We start from the raw sequence: 20,324 nt of genomic DNA, 5'->3' as shown, positions 1-20,324 counted from the left end.
AGGAAGGCCGAGGACGCTTCCGTAGAGAAATTCCACGACGTGCAGGAGTTCTGTGTGATGGAGATGGCGCAATTTCATGTTTTTCTCGCTTTCCCATCCTAATGCCAATTGATTTACCTCCATCACCATGCAAATTGGGTCTTGGAACCCTTCTCGAACCAAACTTGTGCTGCTTTCCATCTTGGTCCTTCAAACCTGATGACTGGCCCATTGTGAATTTTCCTTTACGGAGCACTTGTTGCCAGCCCTCTCCATCATCCATGCATGCCTCATTAACATGACCATCAGGCACGTGAGGAGCCAATGATTTCGTAACCACATCCTTCCCTTTAACAACTCCTAATTTCTCACCCAAATTACGAGGATTCTCACCCAAATCACGAGCTTCTGATTCAGCCTCTTGTTGAATCTCATGATTGTTGTGTGGCACTAGTGTCGGGGCTTCATTATTTTTTTCATCACCAAAGGAATTCCCGTTTCCTTCCAAGGACTCCTTCTCCATGCACAACGATTTATCATGCCCATATCGTGCACAAGTAGCACAAATCAACGGTAAACTCTCGTACTCCACTTCATAAGTTACACCCTCATATTTTCCTCTTTCTGCAAGCTTAGTAGCCAAATCTACTTTCACCGGAATCCCTATTGCAGAAGCAATTCGCAGCATTGCTTGTTCCTGGTAGCACCAAATTGGAAGTCCCGAGACTCGAATCCATACCAGCGTTGATCCAAAGGATTTTTTGCATGGCCTAAAATCCACATCCCATGGCTTTACTGCAACATAGTGACCGTCTATCAACCACGGGCCACCAAGAATGACTTTCTCACGATTCGCAATATCAAATTTAACCAAAAAATATCCAAATCCCACATCCAACAAATCAAACCCTCCTTTGATGCGCCATACTATCCGAAGCTTATGCATGAGAGCCGTGTAGCCATAATGCTTATCCGGCACCTTGATCACGATGGCTTCCTTATAAGGTTCAGCTAGACAACTCTTTGCCTCCTTGGTAAAATTGACACTACCTGTCACCGTCGCGATACCATCCCCAGAGAAAGACCCTACTAATGTAAAGGCCTTAGACTTTTCTGCACCAATGACTTTATCTCTAAAAGAGACCTTGAATGGCTTTTCTAATCCCTCTCGAGAAGAACCCTCCTTAACACCGGATACACACCCACCCACGCTCTCTCCCTTATCTCTTCCAATGGCATGGCAATCTTCCTCACTGTGTTTCACCCTCAACCGTTCGCCCCGCTCTCTCCTTCTCTCATTCTCCTTGAGTACGGAGTACGTACTCTTTCTCTGCTAGGGTTTTTTAATCTTAGAAGACTATAGATTTAACCCTTTCAAATTTTTTTTTTAACAAGGATCTATTCCCATCAAATTTTGGTTACAACATGTCAAATCAAGATTCACATAATAATCACAGCTAACAACTCAACGGAAACTGCACGTGAGTTTTCCCTTTAAACACTGCTGAGAGTCCGAGAATGGCTCACCGAACCTCTTCTTTTCCTGAAGCGTTGCCTCAGTTGGGTCTCCTTAGCACCAACCATTATTTTTATCGCAATTTCGATTTTCCAGAGGTATGATACCTAAATTCAATTCATTGCTCTTCAATTCAGGCCCTTCTCTATCTTTAGAACTTTATGAAGGTTTTGATTGTGTTATTTCATCGGTACTTTTTCTATTAGTCCCACAATTAATTTGGGCTTGAAGTTCCAAGTCATTTGGGGAAAGAAACAAGAGAGAGAAGAAAAATGGATGAAAGTGAAAGTGGTGACATTGATTGGGAAAATGAACTGAGAAAATTTCAGAATGCAATAGCCACAGAGATCAAGTCCAAGAGAATCAAAGCCATGGCAATGCTTGCTCGTTACTCCAAACACGCCCCTGAACATGTATTGGCTCGCACCATACCCTTTCTTATGGAGATCCTTGGCCACAATAACCGTTCAAATGATTCTGCCAATTTCTCTCTTCAAATGGCTTCAGCTTATTGCTTGAAGTGCATAGCTTGCAGGAGTGACGAGTTGGTAACTCAAATGGGTGCAAACGGTGCTGCGCAATTGCTTATGAATTTGTTGCCTCATTCTGATGGGATGTTTCTGAAAGTTCTTGTGAAATGCTTGTTGGTTGTGGTTGGTTTTTGTAACACAAGTAGGGCTGTTGTTGCTACTGCTGGTGGGTTAGGTATCATTGTAAATAAGTTGAGTTCTTGCGAGGATCGGGAAATTCGAAGGTATTTGTTGGAGATTCTGAGTTTGTTGGCGCTGCGGCGCAATGTTAGGAGGGAAATAGTTAGGCTTGATGCTCTTCGCTATGTTGTGGAGGCTGTTGGTGTTGGTAGTATGGTCTCTAGAGAGAGGGCATGCCAAGCAATTGGGATGTTTGGAGTTACAAGAGAAGGTAGGCGACTATGATTGCACAAATTACAAATACTTCATTTGTATTCAGTTGTGCACTTTATGTGTCTGCATCAAATACTTGCTAAATTTGTGACTGATGCTATCATTAAATTGTTGTATTTACGTGTTGTATTAAATAATTGTCTTTGTGTTTGTGCAACATAGGTAGGCGGGCTGTTGTTGAATTGGGTGCAATACTCCCAGTTGTGGAGCTATTTTGCAGCAGAGATCACACCACGAAGCTTGTGGCTGGGAATACTCTTGGTGTGATCTCTGCCTATGTTGATTGCATTAGGTCAATTGCTCAAGCTGGGGCTATCCCCCTTTATTCCGAGCTTCTTGAAGGGGGCGATCCTTCTGGTAAGGACATCGCAGAGGACGCATTTTGCGTGTTGGCTTTTGATGAGGCTAACGCCATCGAAATTGTTGGGCACTTAGTAAGGATTATGAGAGATGGTGATAATGAGGCGAAGTCTGCAGCTGCTAATGTGGTGTGGGATCTATCAACTTACAACCACTCGATACCAGTGGTGCGCGATTCAGGCGTGATTCCGGTACTTGTTGAGCTTTTGGGGAGTGGAAGCAATGACGTAAAGGAGAATGTTTCTGGTGCATTTTCTCAGATGAGCTATGATAGGGTGAATAGAATTGCACTTTCCGATGCTGGGGTGGTTCCAATCTTCATTGACTTGTTGCATGACGATTTTGAGGAACTAAGGGATAATGCAGCTGAGGCTCTTGTCAATTTTTATGAAGATCCATTGTACCATGATAGTGTATCTCATATAATTGATGCTCCTTCATTCAGAAGCATGCAGAATCGGCTGGCTCAACTTCGTGAAACGAATGAGCGTGCTCCTGTAGAAAGAATGAATATTGATCTTCCCGCTTGGAATTCAGATCAAATAACCTAAGGTTTTGTTTCGATCTCTGTGTTTCATAGTAGTTTGAATCTCTAGTTGTATAAATATAAATTATATGGTATGGTATAGATGTATATGTCATGAGAATGAGGAGAGGGGTTATTTTTCCCCTGCAAGGGTTATTTTTCCCCTGCATTCTCAAGAGAGAAATTTCCATGTATAGAATAGAAAGAAGACAATCTTTATATCTTGCTACTGTACATTTCAAGATGTTTATGAAAGAATAAACAAACAAAGATGATTGTAGAACCATGTACTTATGGTAAAATGCATGAATTTGTAGGTGCTTGAAAATGCTTGAATTTGTATAGCTTTGATGCCAAAATTTCACCTGCTATTGTCTAAGGATGAGGAAAGCTGGTGCTTTCTTGTTATTTCAATGATGGATCAAACTAAATAAATATTACCTTTTAAGGTAGTTATCGTAAGAATCAAGCAGTTTTAATGATAGAACAATATTGTAGAAGTCTCACATTGAGGTACATGAAAATTTGATCCTAACTTAATATGTCATTTCACATAGATGTTTGATACATTAATATACTGTGTAATCAATAAAACCAGGACATGTAAACCAATTATATGAACAGGAGTTTGGTTTCAATTGTGAACTTCGACCCCCCACAATGTTAGTTTTTATACTAAAGTTTGGTTTTGATAGGTTTGTATAGTACAGAGGGTATAGAATATGTGGATGTTTTGGTGCGCAAAGCATGTAATATTGTAATGTATCACTGATGATCTTCGATAGCAATATTAGAGTGGCGACTCAAGAAGTATAGAAGGATATATGTAATGTCTGATATTGTGTTTGTTATGGGTATTGTATTATATTAAGGATTTTCATAAACTCGGTCAGAATTTTTGTGATCAAGAAGAGTTGGAACCGATAGTCATTTTACTTGGCTTCGCTATTATCTTAGTTCAATTTTTCATTCTCCATACATATGTGATGAACGTGTATATGGTTTAACATATGTCACTATTATAAATTAATTATTAATTAACAATACATAAAATAGAATTTTTACTCATTCCACATTTCTACTACAGCCATAGGCATTCATTCCATGACATAAGATAAGTTCCATTGATCCATTCCTATACAAGTCTCAACAACAATGAAATATGTGAAGATCACTAAAATATAGGCCACGGGACATTGGTTCCACACAAGATTCAATTCACTGGTGTCTCAACTTTCAAAACCAGAGTTTGACCTTCGAGTGTATTCTTCAACTAGTTGAGCAAGAGCTGAAGATTTGTTCTTAAGCAACTTTTTTGGTGAATCATATTCCTCAATGAGTCCTGAAGGATCAATATTAACATAACTCATATTCCCGGCAAGAGAAAAAGTATAGCAAATAAAAAAGAGAAAGGCAACGAAAGAGAAGGGAAGTGATTCTTGCCTTGGTTAAGAAACAGAACCATGTCACTGTCAAGGATTGAAGTTATTCTATGAGCAATTGTAATTATTGTGCAGTCTGAAAAATTCTGCTTAACTGTTTGCTGAATAATATTATCTGTGGCAGTATCAACTGATGCCGTAGCCTCGTCAAGCACTAGGATCTTGCTTTTCTTTAGTAAGACGCGGCCAAGGCAGACCAACTGTCGTTGACCCATACTCCAATTTTCGCCATTCTCGGTAACTGTAGAATTCATAATGTTATGCAATATAATATAATATAATATAATAATTCTTTTGATTCACAATATCTGTAACTTAGTTCAATATATCCATTGTTCTCATATTTCAATGTCACATCTATTAAGCATTTTCCAAATGTACCCTTCACACAATGTTAAGCACAATAAACAACAAAGCATTTACACCATAAACTAGTTATTAAGTAAACAAATTTATAGTCAAATATTGATAATGTGCTTCTTAATCAATGTGCATATACCGTGACAAATATTAACAACAGAAAGGATTATAATATATTCTTGCTATAAATATACATAACAATTTGACTTGTAAGATCTTATTCATCTTTTAGGTTTTGAGAAGTCAAACCTATGGAGTCCAGCTTCTCTTCTTTCTTCCTTACTTCATCTCCAAGTTGGCACATATCTAAAGCCTAAAATATTTTCCGAAGCATATTAGTATTATATACTAATAAAAAGATCAGTTCTTCAAAGTGTCAAAGGCAAACCATATTACCTCCCAAATTTGTTCATCTGTGTATTCTTCCAGTGGATCTAAGTTGTTCCTTATAGTCCCTTCAAACATTGTTGGATCCTGTGGAATAATGCTTAGTTTGGATCTTAAATCATGAATTCCAATTGAAGATATATTGATGCTATCAATCAATATTTTTCCAGCAACTGGCTCAACAAGCCGGAAAAGTGTTTGCACTAGAGTTGTTTTTCCGCTTCCAGTTCTTCCCACAATGCCGTTTTTTGCTCCAGAAGCGAAAGTGCAAGTAAGTCCACGTAATACAAGTGGTAAGTGAGGAGCATACCTGACCTAAATCACACAAAGTCTAATTAATGATCTCACTCTACCACATAAAAACCATGAACCAAATAACAATATAGTCAACACATAAAGTCATCCATGTGACCCTGTAATAATAGCTTAAGTTTTTGAGAGAAACAGTCAAGAACATGATCCTAGTTCTCTACAGCCAAGTAATCTAAATACCCATCCTTATTAAACTGATTTTTATAAGTAAAAAATGGTCGAATTTCATCACAAAATAGGAGAATCTGTACACTTCCAGTGCGTCAAGCCATAAGGGACGTGTAAGAGCGCATGTTGTTAAGATATGAACTCATTCATATGCTTTTACCAAAAATTTTAAAATTTTTAATAGAGATGATTCATGACGAGTAGTTGCAGTCGCTTTGAAACAAAACAAATGAGTAACTCTTTGTGGGTACCTGTAGCTCTTGGATATGAACCTCCCCGAATGGTGGCCATGAAGGATCAGGTTGGTTGTCTTCTATGACTAGAAGAGGTTCACTTGGGATGGAGGTGTATTGAAAAATTCTTTCTACAGATATAATTTTGTTCTCCAAATTGCAAAGATACCAAACTATATAAACCACTTGTGAATTTAAATTGAGCCCATACGTCACAGCCAACCCCGCAATGCCTTGACAAAAGATAAAAGTGAATTAGTAAAATGAGGTTTCCTTCCAAAGTGTCATAAGTATTGTTGTATGTATGTAATTTGAATTTTGAACAACTCACCAGGAGTAATTGCATTTGGAAAAGATACCAAGAAAATCAAACAGAACGCAAATGTGATGGAGGATAAAATATCCAATCTGAAACACAACCATTCCATTGCTATAGCAGAAAACATCTTTGGTAGGGAATATCTATCCGTCAATTTCATGTTTACGTTACCGAACCTTGATTCTTGCTCAAAAGCTCTTATGGTTGTAGATCCAGAAATGGTTTCAGAAAAATGTTGTATTACAGGAGCTTGGCATATACCAACTAACCGTGCCAATTCCCGTGCTGATGCTGAATAGTATTGCTGCACAGGATCAACTTACTTATATTTTTACCATACATACTGCTATGTTTTGTACAATATCCTCAATAAGATTCATATGCATTTTTCTTTTTCTACCTCTAAGAACTTTCGAGAACAAGCATCAAAATTCAACGCACTTTTAAACATTTGATTCATGATGTAAAAGTGCTTCAGAAAAACATGGAGGAGGAATAAGAATAAAAATAAACATCAGGTTTGTTTTGAGCTAATTTAGAAAACTACCTGGTACCAAATGCATGCTGCGACCACCGGAATAAATACAATAAACACTTGCCATGCAGCTTGAGACATCACTGCAATACTTCCCACGACGAAAGCCAGATTAAAGGTAACTGCCCATAATACACTTGGAATGTCAATATCTATTGCACTTTGGTCTGTTGAAGCCTACAACAAAAATCAGAACTAAAGTTTAGGCAGACAATTCTATTCAAGAATTAAAAAGAAGAGATACATCAAAAAGGTAAAGTAATCAACAAAACTCTGATATAGCAAAGAACTTGTCTTCTCAAAAATAGCAAGCAAAGCATTATCAATTATTAGGACATACTCTATTAAGGATTCGCCCACTTGGGGTGGCATCAAAAAATGACATTGGTGCTCGAAAAAGGCACATATGCAATTTATTGAAGAGTATGGTTGCAGTCACATATCCAGATATCACAGTAAGCATTGTTCTGACAAGGTTGCCAATGGAACTTCCAATTGCTAAAGCAGCATAGACAGCCATAAGCATAACACTTCCAACAGCAGGTTCTGCAGTTGCAGAAACTGGAGTTGCCAAGGTCATCCAGTAATTACTCGCAACATTCAAAGCTACAGTAAGTATTTGTGAAAGTAATATGAAGGGTACAAGAACACCTCCATATGCTGTTGTCATGTATTTCCAGTAGACTTTAAACTCAACTCTACCCTTTTCTCGTTCTTCGTCTTGAACAAGTTGGCCTTTTTTATCAACTATTTCATCTGGTTTACCATTTTGATCATCAATGTTTTCCAAGTCTTGCTCTCCAAAAGAACTTAGTGAATCACTGTCCTCCACGGTGAGACCTAATGTCTTAGACGTGGGACTTCTCTCAAAAGATTTACTCGAAAGCCTTCTCTCTAAAGATTTACTTGAAGTCCTTCTCTCTAAAGATTTAATTGAAGACAAAGCTTCCTGATGTGCCCCTACAAGTTCCATAAAATCAGTGCCTGACTTGAGAATGTCATTGTATTTTCCAGATTGAGTTATCCTTCCATCTTTCATGACCTAAATAAATTATATGCAAGACAGACACAAAGTCAGAGAAAAGTAAATTAAATGTGAGTTCATGAACATGAGAACCTGTAAAAGAAAATAATAATAATAACTCACCAATATTAGATCAGCATCAGGTAAGAACTCTATCTGATGAGTAATGTATATCACAGTTTTTGTTTGTAAAAGGCCGAGTATACACTCCTGAAGCAATAAAGCAAAATGTAAAATCAGATAACGTTTGTGCAAACATATTATCAATATTTCAGAAATTTCTACTTAATTAACAATAAACATGTTGAATATCAGATTAGATCTGTTTTGATATAGTTTCCGTCTTTAGATATCTGATTCTGTTGGATCTCCTAGTATTAAGGGATCTGATTCTATCATATCTCCTAGTATTAAGGGATTTTATTTCTGTACCTATATATATATATATATATATATATAGATGATTCTCTCAAGGAATTCATCCAAAACACAATCATTGTCTCACTCCATTCGTATATTTCAAGTTGGTATCAGAGCGGGTTCCGACCCGGCTCTGGTTTCTATTTGTTTTATCTTCTTTTCCGGTTGCAATCTCTCAGCCGTGTTCCCTTTTCCCACCAGCTGATACTATCAGCTGTGTCTCTTCGTCAGAAACTGTTTTTCCAGCCAAAATCTTGTCAAACATCAGACCCACTCCGAAGCAACCCTAGAATCAGAACCGGAAAGCCAAGTTCGGCCTGTCCCCAAAATTTCTCCGCTGCCCAGGCTTTTTCCGGCCCTCGTTTCCCTTCTACAGGTGTTTTCCGGCCGTTTCTGAGTGTCTGCCATCATGTCTTCTGAGGTAACCCCCAACACCAACTCCAATGGTGGTAAACCGGCTGTTCTAACATCTGTCGTTTCTGGAACCGCTACAATGACCTCTGAAAAATTGATGGGTGCCAAAAATTACCTTTCTTAGGCTGATTCTGTGGAACTTTGGTTCATGGGCCAAGGCTATGAAGACCACCTTACTAAATTTGTTGATGATGTTCGCGCCGCTGACAAAACCACTTGGAAGAGGATTGATGCCCAGCTATGTAACCTTATGTGGCAGACCATTGATCCACCAAAGCTGACTATGTTTCGGGCTTACAAAACTTGTAAAAAGGTGTGGGATCGTGCTAAAGCTTTATACACTAATGACATTGCAAGACTTTACCATGTTGCTAAGAAGCTGTGTAGTTTACAGTTACACAGCTTCAAGGAACTGCTATGGAATCTTATGTTGGGGCTGTGGAAGCTGTCAAGGAAGAGTTTTCGACTCTCCTTCCCTATGTGTCTAATGTTGATGACCATCATGCTCAACAGGAAAAGCTGTTTTTGGTACTTACGTTACTTGGATTGCCAGCTGAACTTGAATCTCTTCGGCAACAAATATTGGGCACCTCACCCGTTCCTTCCCTTCAAGACGTATTTGCACGACTCTTGCAATTTGGCCCCTCTCTTGAGACCCATAATTTCGACCAAACTGCATTGACATCCCAATCTTCTTCTTAAGTGTCCTTTCAAGTTCCCACTCGCGGCGGCCGTGGGGGTCGTGGTAATGGTCGTGGTAATCGTACTCGCCTTAGTTGTACCCATTGCCATAGGATTGGTCATACTCAGGATAAATGTTATGCTCTCCATGGTCGTCCCACCAAGGTAGCTCATGTTGTCCAAACTAATGAGCCATCTGACGTTCACTCCGCCGCACAACCACAAGGGATATTTGTCTCTGGCAATGACTATGATGAGTTTCTCAAGTACCAAGCTTCAAAGCAGGCATCTACTCCCGTTGCTTCAGTGACCCACTCTGGTAATTCTGTTGCTTGTATCTCTCATTCCTCTTCTCTTGGACCATGGGTCCTTGACTCAAGTGCTTCTGATCACATTTCTGGTACTTCTTCTGTCCTCTCTAAACTTGAACACCCTGCATTTCTTCCTTTTAACACTTTGGCTGATGGTTCTAAAATTGGTACTAAGGGAATAGGTCAAGCTACTCCTCTTCCTACATTACCTTTGAAATCTGTTCTTTACATGCCCAATTGTCCTTTCAATTTGATTTCTATTAGCCAACTTACTCGCTCTCTCAATTGTTCTATTACCTTTTTTGCTGACTCCATCATTGTGCAGGATCGAGGGACGGGACAGACGATTGGTACAGGATGTGAGTCTCAAGGACTGTATCGGCTTGCCTTACCCACTACTACTGTGTCTTCTGTTGCTACTATTGAGTCTCCGGACGTGGTCCATTGTCGCCTGGGACATCCCAACCTCTCGAAGTTACAAGCTATGGTCCCGAGTTTATCTCGTCTTACTACCTTAGAGTGTCAAACTTATCATTTAGGTAAACATGTTCGTAGTTCTTTTTCAAGTCGTGTCAATACACGGGCTGCGTCTCCCTTTTCTGTTATTCATTCTGATGTATGGGGACCTAGTCGGGTTACTTCTCATTCTGGTTTTCGTTATTTTGTCACCTTTATTGATGACTTTTCTCGTTGCACTTAGTTATATTTATTGAAGGACAGATCTGAATTATTTGTACATTTCAAGTCTTTCTGTTCTGAAATTCAAAATCAATTCAAAACTTCAATTAAAATTTTACGAAGTGATAATGCTCGTGAGTATTTTTCAGCACCCTTTTCGTCTTACTTGTCCTCCCAAGGCATTCTACATTAGTCATCTTGTCGTCATACCCCTCAACAGAATGGTGTGGCTGAGCGTAAACATCGTCACTTGATTGAAACTGCTCGCACTCTTCTTCTCCATACTCATGTTCCCCTTAAGTTTTGGGGTGAGGCTGTTCTGACTGCATGTTATTTAATTAATCGTATGCCTTCTTCTATTTTGCAAAATCAAGTTCCTCATTCCATTTTATTTTCTCATGAGCACATTTTTTCTCTTCCACTACGAGTCTTTGGTTGTACTTGTTTCATCCATGATCTTACCCCAGGAAAAGACAAGTTAACTGCTCGCTCTATCAAATGTGTTTTCTTAGGGTACACTCGATTTCAAAAGGGTTATCGTTGTTATTCTCTAGCTCTTAATCGTTTCTTCGTGTCTGTCGATGTCACTTTTCTTGAGAATACCCCTTTTTTTCTCTGCACCCGACATCACTTCACCTTCCATTACGGAGGTGCTTCATGTTCCTTACTTAGATGGGCCTCCTATTCCCACAAAGCCTCTACAGGTTTATCATCGCCGCCCACGGCCTGCAGTCCAAGATAACTCATCTCCTGAACCCGTGGTTGAACCGTCCTTGGATCCTTCTTCGGGAGTTAGCAGTAGTCCTCCTATTGCTCTCAGACAAGGTACTCGTTCAACCCGTAATCCTAATCCTATTTATAATTTTCTTAGTTACCATCGTTTATCATCTTCGCACTATGCTTTTACCTCCTCTTTGTCTTCTGTTTCTATATCCAAAACAACAGCAGAAGCTCTTTCACATCCAGGGTGGCGCCAGGCTATGATTGAGGAAACGTCTGCCTTACATTCTACTGGTACTTGGGATCTTGTTTCATTGCCACCGGGCAAATCAACTGTGGGTTGTTGTTGGATCTATACTATTAAGGTCGGCTCAGACGGAACCATTGATCGATTAAAAGCCCGCCTTGTGGCTAAGGGCTACACTCAAATCTTTGGTTTGGACTATGATGATACCTTCTCTCCTGTTGCGAAGATGGCCTCTGTTCGTCTTTTTCTTTCTATGGCTGCCATTTGCCATTGGCCTCTTCATCAACTTGATATTAAAAATGCTTTCTTACATGGTGATCTCGAGGAGGAAGTATACATGGAGCAACCTCCCGAGTTTGTTGCTCAGGGGGAGTCTTCCGGCTTAGTATGTCCTTTACGCCGATCTTTATATGGCTTGAAACAATCCCCTTGAGCTTGGTTTGGTCGCTTTAGTGCTGTTATTTCTAAATTTGGCATGATTCAGAGTGAAGCAGATCATTCAGTTTTCTTCCGTCATTCTTCCTCTATTTCCTTCATATATCTGGTTGTTTATGTGGATGATATTGTCATTACTGGAGATGATCATGAGGGAATCACTCAGTTAAAACAGCACTTGTTTGATCACTTTCAGACTAAAGATATGGGAAAGTTAAAATATTTCCTAGGAATTGAAGTGGCACAATCTAATGCTGGGATCTGTATCTCACAGAGAAAATATGCTCTGGATATTCTTGAAGAAACTGGAATGTTGGATTCTAGACCTGTAGATACACCAATGGATCCCAACACAAAACTTAGTCCAGATCAAGGAGAACCTCTTGCAGATCCTGGTAGATATCGCAGATTAATTGGCCGATTGAATTATTTGACAGTCACTCGGCCAGATATTTCATTTGCCACAAGTATCCTAAGTCAGTTTCTTGACTCCCCATGCGATAGTAGTCATTGGGACGCAGCTGTTAGAGTCCTTAGATATATCAAAGGTGCTCCAGGAAAAGGTTTGTTGTATGAAGATAAAGGACATAACCAGATTGTTGGGTATACTGATGCAGATTGGGTAGAATCTCCATCTGATAGACGTTCTACATCTAGTTATTGTGTTTTTATTGGTGGAAACTTGATATCTTGGAAGAGTAAGAAGCAAAATGTTGTAGCAAGATCTACTGCGGAAGCTAAATATAGAGCTATGACACTTGCCACATGTGAACTTATATGGTTGAAGCAATTAGTTAAGGAACTTAAGTTTTGTGAGCCAAGTAAGATGGAACTGGTGTGCGATAATCAAGCTGCCTTACATATTGCTTCCAACCCTATATTTCATGAACGGACCAAGCACATAGAGATTGATTGCCATTTCATAAGGGAGAAGTTGCAAAGTGGGAAAATAGTAACAGCCTTTGTCAACTCCAACGATCAACTTGCAGATATTTTCACCAAAGCTATCCGGAGTCCTCGGATACAATACATATGTAACAAGTTTGGTGCATATGATTTATATGCTCCAACTTATACATCTGATTCTGTTAGATCTCCTAGTATTAAGGGATCTGATTCTATCATATCTCCTAGTATTAAGGGATTTTATTTCTGTACCTATATATATATATATATATAGGTATATATTGACACTGAGAGATTCTCTCAAGGAATTCATCCAAAACACAATTCTTGTCTCACTCCATCCGTATATTTCAAGTAAACATATGATCAATATTTCAGAAATTTCTACTTGATCAACAATGCAAGCAACAATGAAAGAATTTATACGGAGATTAGAAATAATTGCACTAAAAGCAAAAGAATTCAAAGTATAGAAACATAAGACCTTAAAAAGATGAGATCCTGTATGAGCATCCACAGCACTGAAAGGGTCATCAAACAGGTATATATCAGCATCTTGGTAAAGAGCGCGAGCTATTTGTAATCTTTGCTTCTGTCCACCACTCAAATTGATTCCTTTCTCACCAACAATAGTCTGGTCACCAAATGATAGAACCTCGAGGTCTTTTGTTAAGGAACATGCTTCTAGTACCTTCTCATACTTTTCCCTGTCCATCTCTTTGCCAAATAGTATGTTATCTTCTATCTTACCACTTTGTATCCATGGCGACTGAGAAACATAAGCCTTTGTTCCACACACTTTAATGGTCCCAGATAGCTTTGGGACTTCACCAATCACACAAGAAAGTAAACTTGACTTGCCAGATCCAACAGTGCCACAAACAGCAACCCTCATGCCATGAAAAACTTTGAGATTTATGTTCGCCAGATTAGTACTAGAGGAAGAGGAATCCCATGAGAAATTTCCATCTATAACTTCAACTGCTAAATCAGAACTACCATGGGGAAGTTTCTCTACTGCATTGGCTTGCAAGTCATCTAGACAAAGAAATGATGTGATCCTATCAAGTGAGACCTTAGTTTGTGCTATCATTGAAATTGTGTCAGGGAGGCTATATATGGGAATTTGAAGAATTCGGAAAGTTGCGAGTGCAGATAAGATCTTCCCTGATTCAAGTGGTATGCCCATAAGAACACATGTACCAAAAGTAACCACAGCAACAAAAGAGGGGGCATTAAAGAAGAGAAATCTAATAATCACTGAACCAATGACAAATTTCTTTAGCCATATCTCCTCAGCCTTCCTAAGCTGAATGATCTTCTCTAAGAACTTCATCTCCCATGCTTGCAGTTTCAGAATCCTCATATTCTTTAAGATCTCAGATGTTGACTTCATTCGTTTGTCTTTGAACTCCATTAACTTATTTTGGTATTTTTCTTGCAATGATGCCACTGGCAGGTTTAGCAACATCACAATTACGGTGGCAACAAAAGCAGCAATTGAAGCAAGCCCAACACTCCGATACAGAATCAACAAGGCCAAAGCAACTTGCAAAACAGCCATCCATGGATCATGCATGTACCAACAAAATTCACCAATCCTTGAAGCATCGACAGTCAACAAGTTAACGATTTCTCCGCTACTATGAGCATCCTTCGATTTACACGAAAGCTTCAAACCTTTAGCATAGATCGTCCCCACCAACATTGATTGTATCCTAACTCCAATCTGCTGGAACCTGAACATGGAATGTCTCTGCGAGAGGCACTCCACAAACTTACCAACAGCAAATGCCAATACCAAAACATAGCCTTCGTTTTCAAACATTTGCTCCCCATTGAGGTATTGAACAAGGAAATCAATCAAATAAGGACCAACATAAGAAGCACAAGTGTACAAGATTGCAAACAAGGCTGACAGTAAGATCAGCTGCCATGTTGACACGAACATTGCCTTAACCAACTTAAAAGTGGTTACTTTCCCATCATCACCACATTGTGACTCAAGCTTATCTCTAAGATTTGGAAAAGCCCCATAGGCACTATCATTGATATGAAGAACAGGAAGATCCTCGATATCTAAAGCCTTGTTATTGCCTAGAGATATCAATGGACTCAACCAAGAGAATGTAAGAAAACTAAAGAATCCAGCATTGTAATAGCTCGACGAATTTCCATCTCCTCTGGTTTTATTGCGATTACAACCGTTCCTCACCAAAGATTCATCATTCAAAAGGGCTTCTTCAAGAGGGGCATTCTTAACAACATGGTTTCCGGAAAACCCCAAATAACACAGAAATAAAGCACTAATAAAACCACTTATATCGGAAACAGGATACATAATCGGCAAGAAAGCTTGCTTTTCATAGATTATAAAGTCTATTACAATGCAACAAAAGGAAACAACAGCATACACCCAGCAACAAATCCTCAAGTTTCTTGAGGAGAAAGGTCCCCAAGAACCGGAGCTTCCAAATTGCAAATAGCCACAAACAACAGCCCAAGCAAGTGATCTAAGAGCAAAATCAGAAATTGCAACAACAACTTCGTTTGAGGAACCAGTACCACCATCATTTTTATACAAGTAAAAGTAGGTTAGCAAGCACAGCATAAGGTAGAACACACAAATAGCTAAGCTACAAAGTGGACCTTGTTTGAAGTACAAGAATCCACCACTACGTAATCGAATTCTTTCATTGTTTTCTCTATGGTTCACATTCGCATGAACTTTCTCCCATATCCATGACACAAGCAGCGCAATTAATAGGATTAGGTTCAACGAAGCAGATACATAACGCGTGAAAAGCGGTTGGAGGAGAAAATCATCAACAGTTGCAAGGTGCATGATTATGGAGGAATAGTGAAATTAGAGAAACTGAGTACCTAAGCTTACTCTGAAGCAAAACGAAGAAGGAGGAGAAGATTTTTTACAGGAAATGGTTGACTTGTTGACTTTTGCTCCAAAATGGAAGGGTGGAAGTTATTAAAGATAGAAGTGACGAGTAAAGAGAGGTCTGAGTTTGGAAGGACATACTGAAGACAAGGAAAAGATGACGTCAGAAAGTTGATGAATGTCGTTGGAGATGAATGAAGCAGTGATAGGAAGATGATCATGTTGCTTTCAACGCAATATGTTTCCGCATTATTCTTCACTCCAGGAGAGGAGCGCCAACTTTATAGGTTCCGTTTTCTTTCTTTCTTTTTTCTTCTCTTTAAAATGCTTCGGAAAGTCTTCCATGTGTTTGGAAAAAGTTTTATAAAATTTTTATAAAATGGTCTAGTTATGAATGTTATTCAAGATAAGTGATAAGAAATAGAAAAATATTATTTATACACTACTTTTTACTTTTTAGTCACCAGTTCAGTCATTTTCACTAGTAGAAAATACAATTATAGAAATAAACATATAAAGATGCAGTAGGATTCAAAGACAATACAACGTGTTTAGAAGTTTTTTCATCGCGCTAAAAATCTTTTCTTTTAATCGTGGTTTCTTCTCTTTTATTGCATGCACCTCATTTTCTTTCTCTTCGATTGGGCTAACTTCACTCATTGCTTTCTTCTTTTTTCCACGCTTCTCTATGTTCTGCTTCGATCCTACAGTTCACATAAACTCTTCTTAGCATCGTTTCCAATTCTTATTATTTTAGGGTTTTGATTATAACTTTTGATTCAATAGATCCACAAGTTTTAATAATAAAATTTGTGTTTAATTTATTTAGTATGTTAATTTTTTATTTCTGATTTAATTTCAATTTTTTTATTATCCATTTTTTATTTCTGATTATCCACTATCCATTTTATTTTACATCTAAATCTAGATATTCATAATTGTGGAGTTAAATATGTAACATTGTCATTGATTTAGTCAAAATGAGTAGTGAAACACCTGAGTAAACATAAAGGGAAACAATAAAAATGAACCTTGCTTTAAATAGTTTAACTACATATTTGGTTTCTAATGGAGAGCCTAGTTGCTCCAGCTGATTCATATATTGTGTGTTGAATTTTGATAATCTGTGTATCTAGTTATGCAAATGCTTTTGATTTGTGGTTTCATTATGTCATTTGGGTCCTTTTAATTGGTTTCAGAAAGAAATGCCTCTCAATTATATTATGTATGTTGTGTGATTGTATTTTAAAAAAATTTATGTTATAAATCTGTGTAATAAAAAAAATGTTTAACCTTTAGATTAGAGTCAAATTGGTAGTTTGCATGTTTAGAATAATTTGTAAGTCGTTGAGAAAATTTTACATATGCATTTGCCTCTAATTTGGACATTTTATTTGTCAATTGGTTTGTCTTTTTAATGGGTGTATTTTCTTCTATTTCAAGTGTGTAAGATTGGGCATTTGATTTTATGATAAAATTGAAATATATATGTTGTTAATGTAGTTAAGTGTTCTAAGTTTAGATAGATATATAACATAGCATTTGATTTTAATTTTTTATTATCCATTTTTTATTATTGATTTGATTTTAAATTTTTATTATCCATATTTTAGATTGTTCCAAGCATAAGAATGACATTCTCTTCTGTGAAAGATTATGAAGCATTTTATACCAATTACGCAAAGAGGTTAGTTTTTTATGGAATATAAGAACTACTAAGTCGATCAAAATAGGCAAATTATATATCAAATCTTGGTATATTCTAGAGTTGGTTATCGAAAATAAAAAATTGATCCACTAAAAAAGATAAATTCAACTTCGAGCAAAATTGTAAAGTTAGAATTATTGTGAAAATGGATAAGAAGTTGGAATATGTGTTAACCTTTGTGAATATCCAGCATAATCATGCTATTAATCCTAGCATGGCAAACATTGGAATGTGTAAAAAGTTCAGCAAGTAAGTCATCAGCAATGTAAGATCAGATTCAATATATAGTTATACTCCTATATCAATCATATGATATTAAAAATCAATTTTTTACAGGCAATTCTAATTAATAAAACCAAAAGATCTTAAAGAAATTTTAATTATTACCGTATGCACGCAATCCCAAAACCGCTGCAACTGATTTTCAAGTAACATTTACTTTTTCTATTGGAGTGAGAAGATAAAACTTGGAGGGATTAAAGGCGTTTGCATAGGGCCAAAATTAAATCATAGTTTAAATTTCCTATCCAAAATTCATTGTTCGGACCTCGTTCCATTGCGCATCATTCAAATAGTCAGAATAAAGTGTTGCTAACAAGTTTGGTGCACATCTCATGTCAATATAATACTACATTAATGAAAATGAACTTTGTCAATATAAAAAATAAGATAATCAAAATATAGATGCCAAATAAAAAATAAAAAACTAAGTTTTAATTCATAAGTTTCAACCCTTGATCTTTCAATCGGTTGGCTCTTCTGAGATGAGTGGTGTTTGATTTAAAATAGGTTGCGACTACGCATTCTTGTAGATGTAAGCAATGTAGACACGACAACAAGCATATTGGAGTTCAAGATTTCAATGCCTATCATGATTTCACCCACAGGCATGCAAAAGATGGCACACCCTCAAGGTAAACTCTGCTGCTTGTAATATGTTATTGCAGATAGTAGTACTTTGTGTATTCATATAAAGCTTTATGCACATAGTTTGTTTTCTGCCATTATGGTTTTTTTTTTTTCAAACAAAATGTTTGCTTCTTTCTTACAATTTTAGGCACTTATTAGTTTTCATAATATTCGTCGCAGACACTATTAACAGTGAGTATTTCTAGTATTGAGGAGGTTGCTTTAACAGGACCTGTCATTCGTTTTTTTCCAAATAAAAAAATAAAAAACTAAAGACAAAACACTTTTCTCCGCTCCGTCTTCTTTAAAATTTCTTTGAATATTTTTTTTTTTTCAGTGTCTTTGTTACTAACAAATTAAATAACTAAAATCAAATCAAATTCAAAAAGTAAAAGAAAAAATTAAAACTCAATAATCAAATATCAAGTATGCTATAATCAAATATACTGTAGTATTATGTTTTAAAAGTTGAGCATAATCAAACTCATTCACTATAATAATCAAACATACTCCAACTCATATCACAAAAATCCAATTATAATCAATTAATAGTCTACTAATAATCAAGAGCTCGAGGATATTACTAGAAGAAAATAAAGAGAACTGACCTCCTATATTATCAGGTTCCAATAAATCAAGCTACTCAATAAAGTTAAACAAAACAACTATATATCAATCAATTGTTAAAATTAGCATATTGAGACTTCAATTCAAAACCCTAACTTAAAGATTTTTAGTATAAATTTTTGTTTGAAAGTACAAAATATACACAACACAAATTGATTTATAGAAGCTAGCTCAAAACGAAGAAGAAAAATGCAGTCGAAAAAGCTAATACAAGCTCAAAACGAACAAGAAAAATGCCGTTGAAAAAGCTGATAGAAGTACAAGGAATAGAAGCTTACTTTGCAAAATCAAACAAAAAAAATATAGTCGAAGAAATTCACGCCTGAGACAGAGAGCACCGCGCCTGAGGCAGAGGAAAAAGAATTGTAACTGCGCCCGAAAGAGAGGGAAGGAGAATCGTGCCGCCGGAAAGAGGGGGATCGGAAGGAGAATCGTGCCGTTGAAGAGAGAAGGAAGGAGAATCGCCCTTGAGAGTGAGAATAAGGATGGAATTGCGTCGGAAAATGAGGAAAGAAGAAAGAGGAACAATTTATTCAGCGCATAGGTAGTGTTTGTTTTGAGATACTGAGACAGAGACTGATAGACTGAGATTCAGTATCGTGTTTGTTAGTTCAGAGACTGGTACTAAAATTTCTGTCTCTGTCTCTAAAATTTCAGTATTTCAGTATCTCCAAAAAGTAGGGACACAGGGGACTGAAATTTTTAGAGATGGAGACTGAAACTTTAATAACATTTTATACCTAAAATACTTTCATTTCGATTAATTAATTCTAATTTTACCCTTTATGCAAATTAAATTAGAGTTTTATTCTTGTTTCAATTCATGTCTCCCATTTTGCACCAAACAGAATACTGAGATTTATTTCAATCCTGTCTTTTAGTCTCTGTCTCTCAGTCTCAGTCTTTTCGTCTCTGTCTCTCCACCAAACGCTACCTAAAGAATGAGAGTGAGACTGAAAGTGGAGTTTTGATTTTTAATTTTTAAATTTTATATTATATATATATACAAATACCGTGGCTGAAAATAATAACTGAAAGTAATGTGCATATAACACAAGTACACAACTGTTTTATAAAAATAATACTTATATTTAAATTCTAAATTGCAATGAATTATATTTGTAACCAAATTCTAATCAAGTCTAATAAGAAATCATTTTCTAGTAGGGTTGGCAGTACAATTTATATTTGTGAGTATCCAACTCGCTTCTATTTGATCGAAGTGCATAAAATCGAATTCGAATGTAGTATTAGGCTATTAGCTCTATCCGCATTCTTATCTATAATGTGA

The 20,324-nt window shown here is 37.1% G+C and overlaps 2 protein-coding genes across 8 annotated transcripts; one reads left to right on the top strand and one right to left on the bottom strand.

Moving 5' to 3' along the window:
- Window positions 1–1,351: 1,351 nt before the first annotated feature.
- Window positions 1,352–5,051, top strand: LOC112720169 (uncharacterized). Of its 5 annotated transcripts, none has more exons than XM_072206439.1 (4): window positions 1,352–1,593; window positions 1,702–2,416; window positions 2,581–3,330; window positions 4,392–5,051. In XM_072206439.1, the coding sequence occupies exons 2-3, from the start codon at window positions 1,768–1,770 to the stop codon at window positions 3,327–3,329; spliced, it is 1,398 nt and encodes a 465-aa protein (XP_072062540.1). In that variant the 5' UTR covers window positions 1,352–1,593; window positions 1,702–1,767; the 3' UTR covers window position 3,330; window positions 4,392–5,051. The 5 variants fall into 5 exon arrangements, with proteins under 5 accessions (XP_072062540.1, XP_072062541.1, XP_025626798.1 ...); XM_072206440.1 differs by lacking the exon at window positions 4,392–5,051 and adding an exon at window positions 3,622–4,234; XM_025771013.3 differs by lacking the exon at window positions 4,392–5,051 and having other exon boundaries at window positions 2,581–3,590.
- LOC112720168 (ABC transporter C family member 3) lies at window positions 4,304–16,197 on the bottom strand. 3 transcript variants are annotated; one of them, XM_072206438.1, is made up of 11 exons: window positions 13,381–16,114; window positions 8,208–8,294; window positions 7,401–8,102; window positions 7,073–7,237; window positions 6,702–6,829; window positions 6,538–6,614; window positions 6,225–6,439; window positions 5,503–5,808; window positions 5,356–5,419; window positions 4,748–4,987; window positions 4,304–4,646 (listed from the first exon to the last, which is right to left on the bottom strand). In XM_072206438.1, the coding sequence occupies exons 1-11, from the start codon at window positions 15,739–15,741 to the stop codon at window positions 4,534–4,536; spliced, it is 4,458 nt and encodes a 1,485-aa protein (XP_072062539.1). In that variant the 5' UTR covers window positions 15,742–16,114; the 3' UTR covers window positions 4,304–4,533. The 3 variants fall into 3 exon arrangements, 2 of the variants coding, with proteins under 2 accessions (XP_072062539.1, XP_029145932.1); XR_011867242.1 differs by lacking the exon at window positions 6,702–6,829; XM_029290099.2 differs by having other exon boundaries at window positions 6,538–6,829; window positions 13,381–16,197.
- Between the last annotated feature and the right edge of the window lie 4,127 nt (window positions 16,198–20,324).

The sequence above is a fragment of the Arachis hypogaea genome, chromosome 11 (assembly GCF_003086295.3).
Source record: "Arachis hypogaea cultivar Tifrunner chromosome 11, arahy.Tifrunner.gnm2.J5K5, whole genome shotgun sequence".
In the NCBI taxonomy this organism is placed as follows: domain Eukaryota; kingdom Viridiplantae; phylum Streptophyta; class Magnoliopsida; order Fabales; family Fabaceae; genus Arachis; species Arachis hypogaea.
The sequence above is the reverse complement of the archived record's forward strand: the minus strand, read 5'-3'. Positions and strand labels throughout refer to the sequence as shown.

Coding starts and splice junctions, on each gene's coding strand:
- LOC112720169 (XM_072206439.1), top strand. CDS start 1,768: ATGGATGAAAGTGAAAGTGGTGACATTGATTGGGAAAATGAACTGAGA. Junction 2,417..2,580: donor GTTTGGAGTTACAAGAGAAG/GTAGGCGACTAT, acceptor TGTGCAACATAG/GTAGGCGGGCTGTTGTTGAA.
- LOC112720168 (XM_029290099.2), bottom strand. CDS start 15,741: ATGCACCTTGCAACTGTTGATGATTTTCTCCTCCAACCGCTTTTCACG. Junction 6,830..7,072: donor CAGCATGCATTTGGTACCAG/GTAGTTTTCTAA, acceptor GATCCTGTGCAG/CAATACTATTCAGCATCAGC. Junction 4,647..4,747: donor GGTTCTGTTTCTTAACCAAG/GCAAGAATCACT, acceptor TTGATCCTTCAG/GACTCATTGAGGAATATGAT.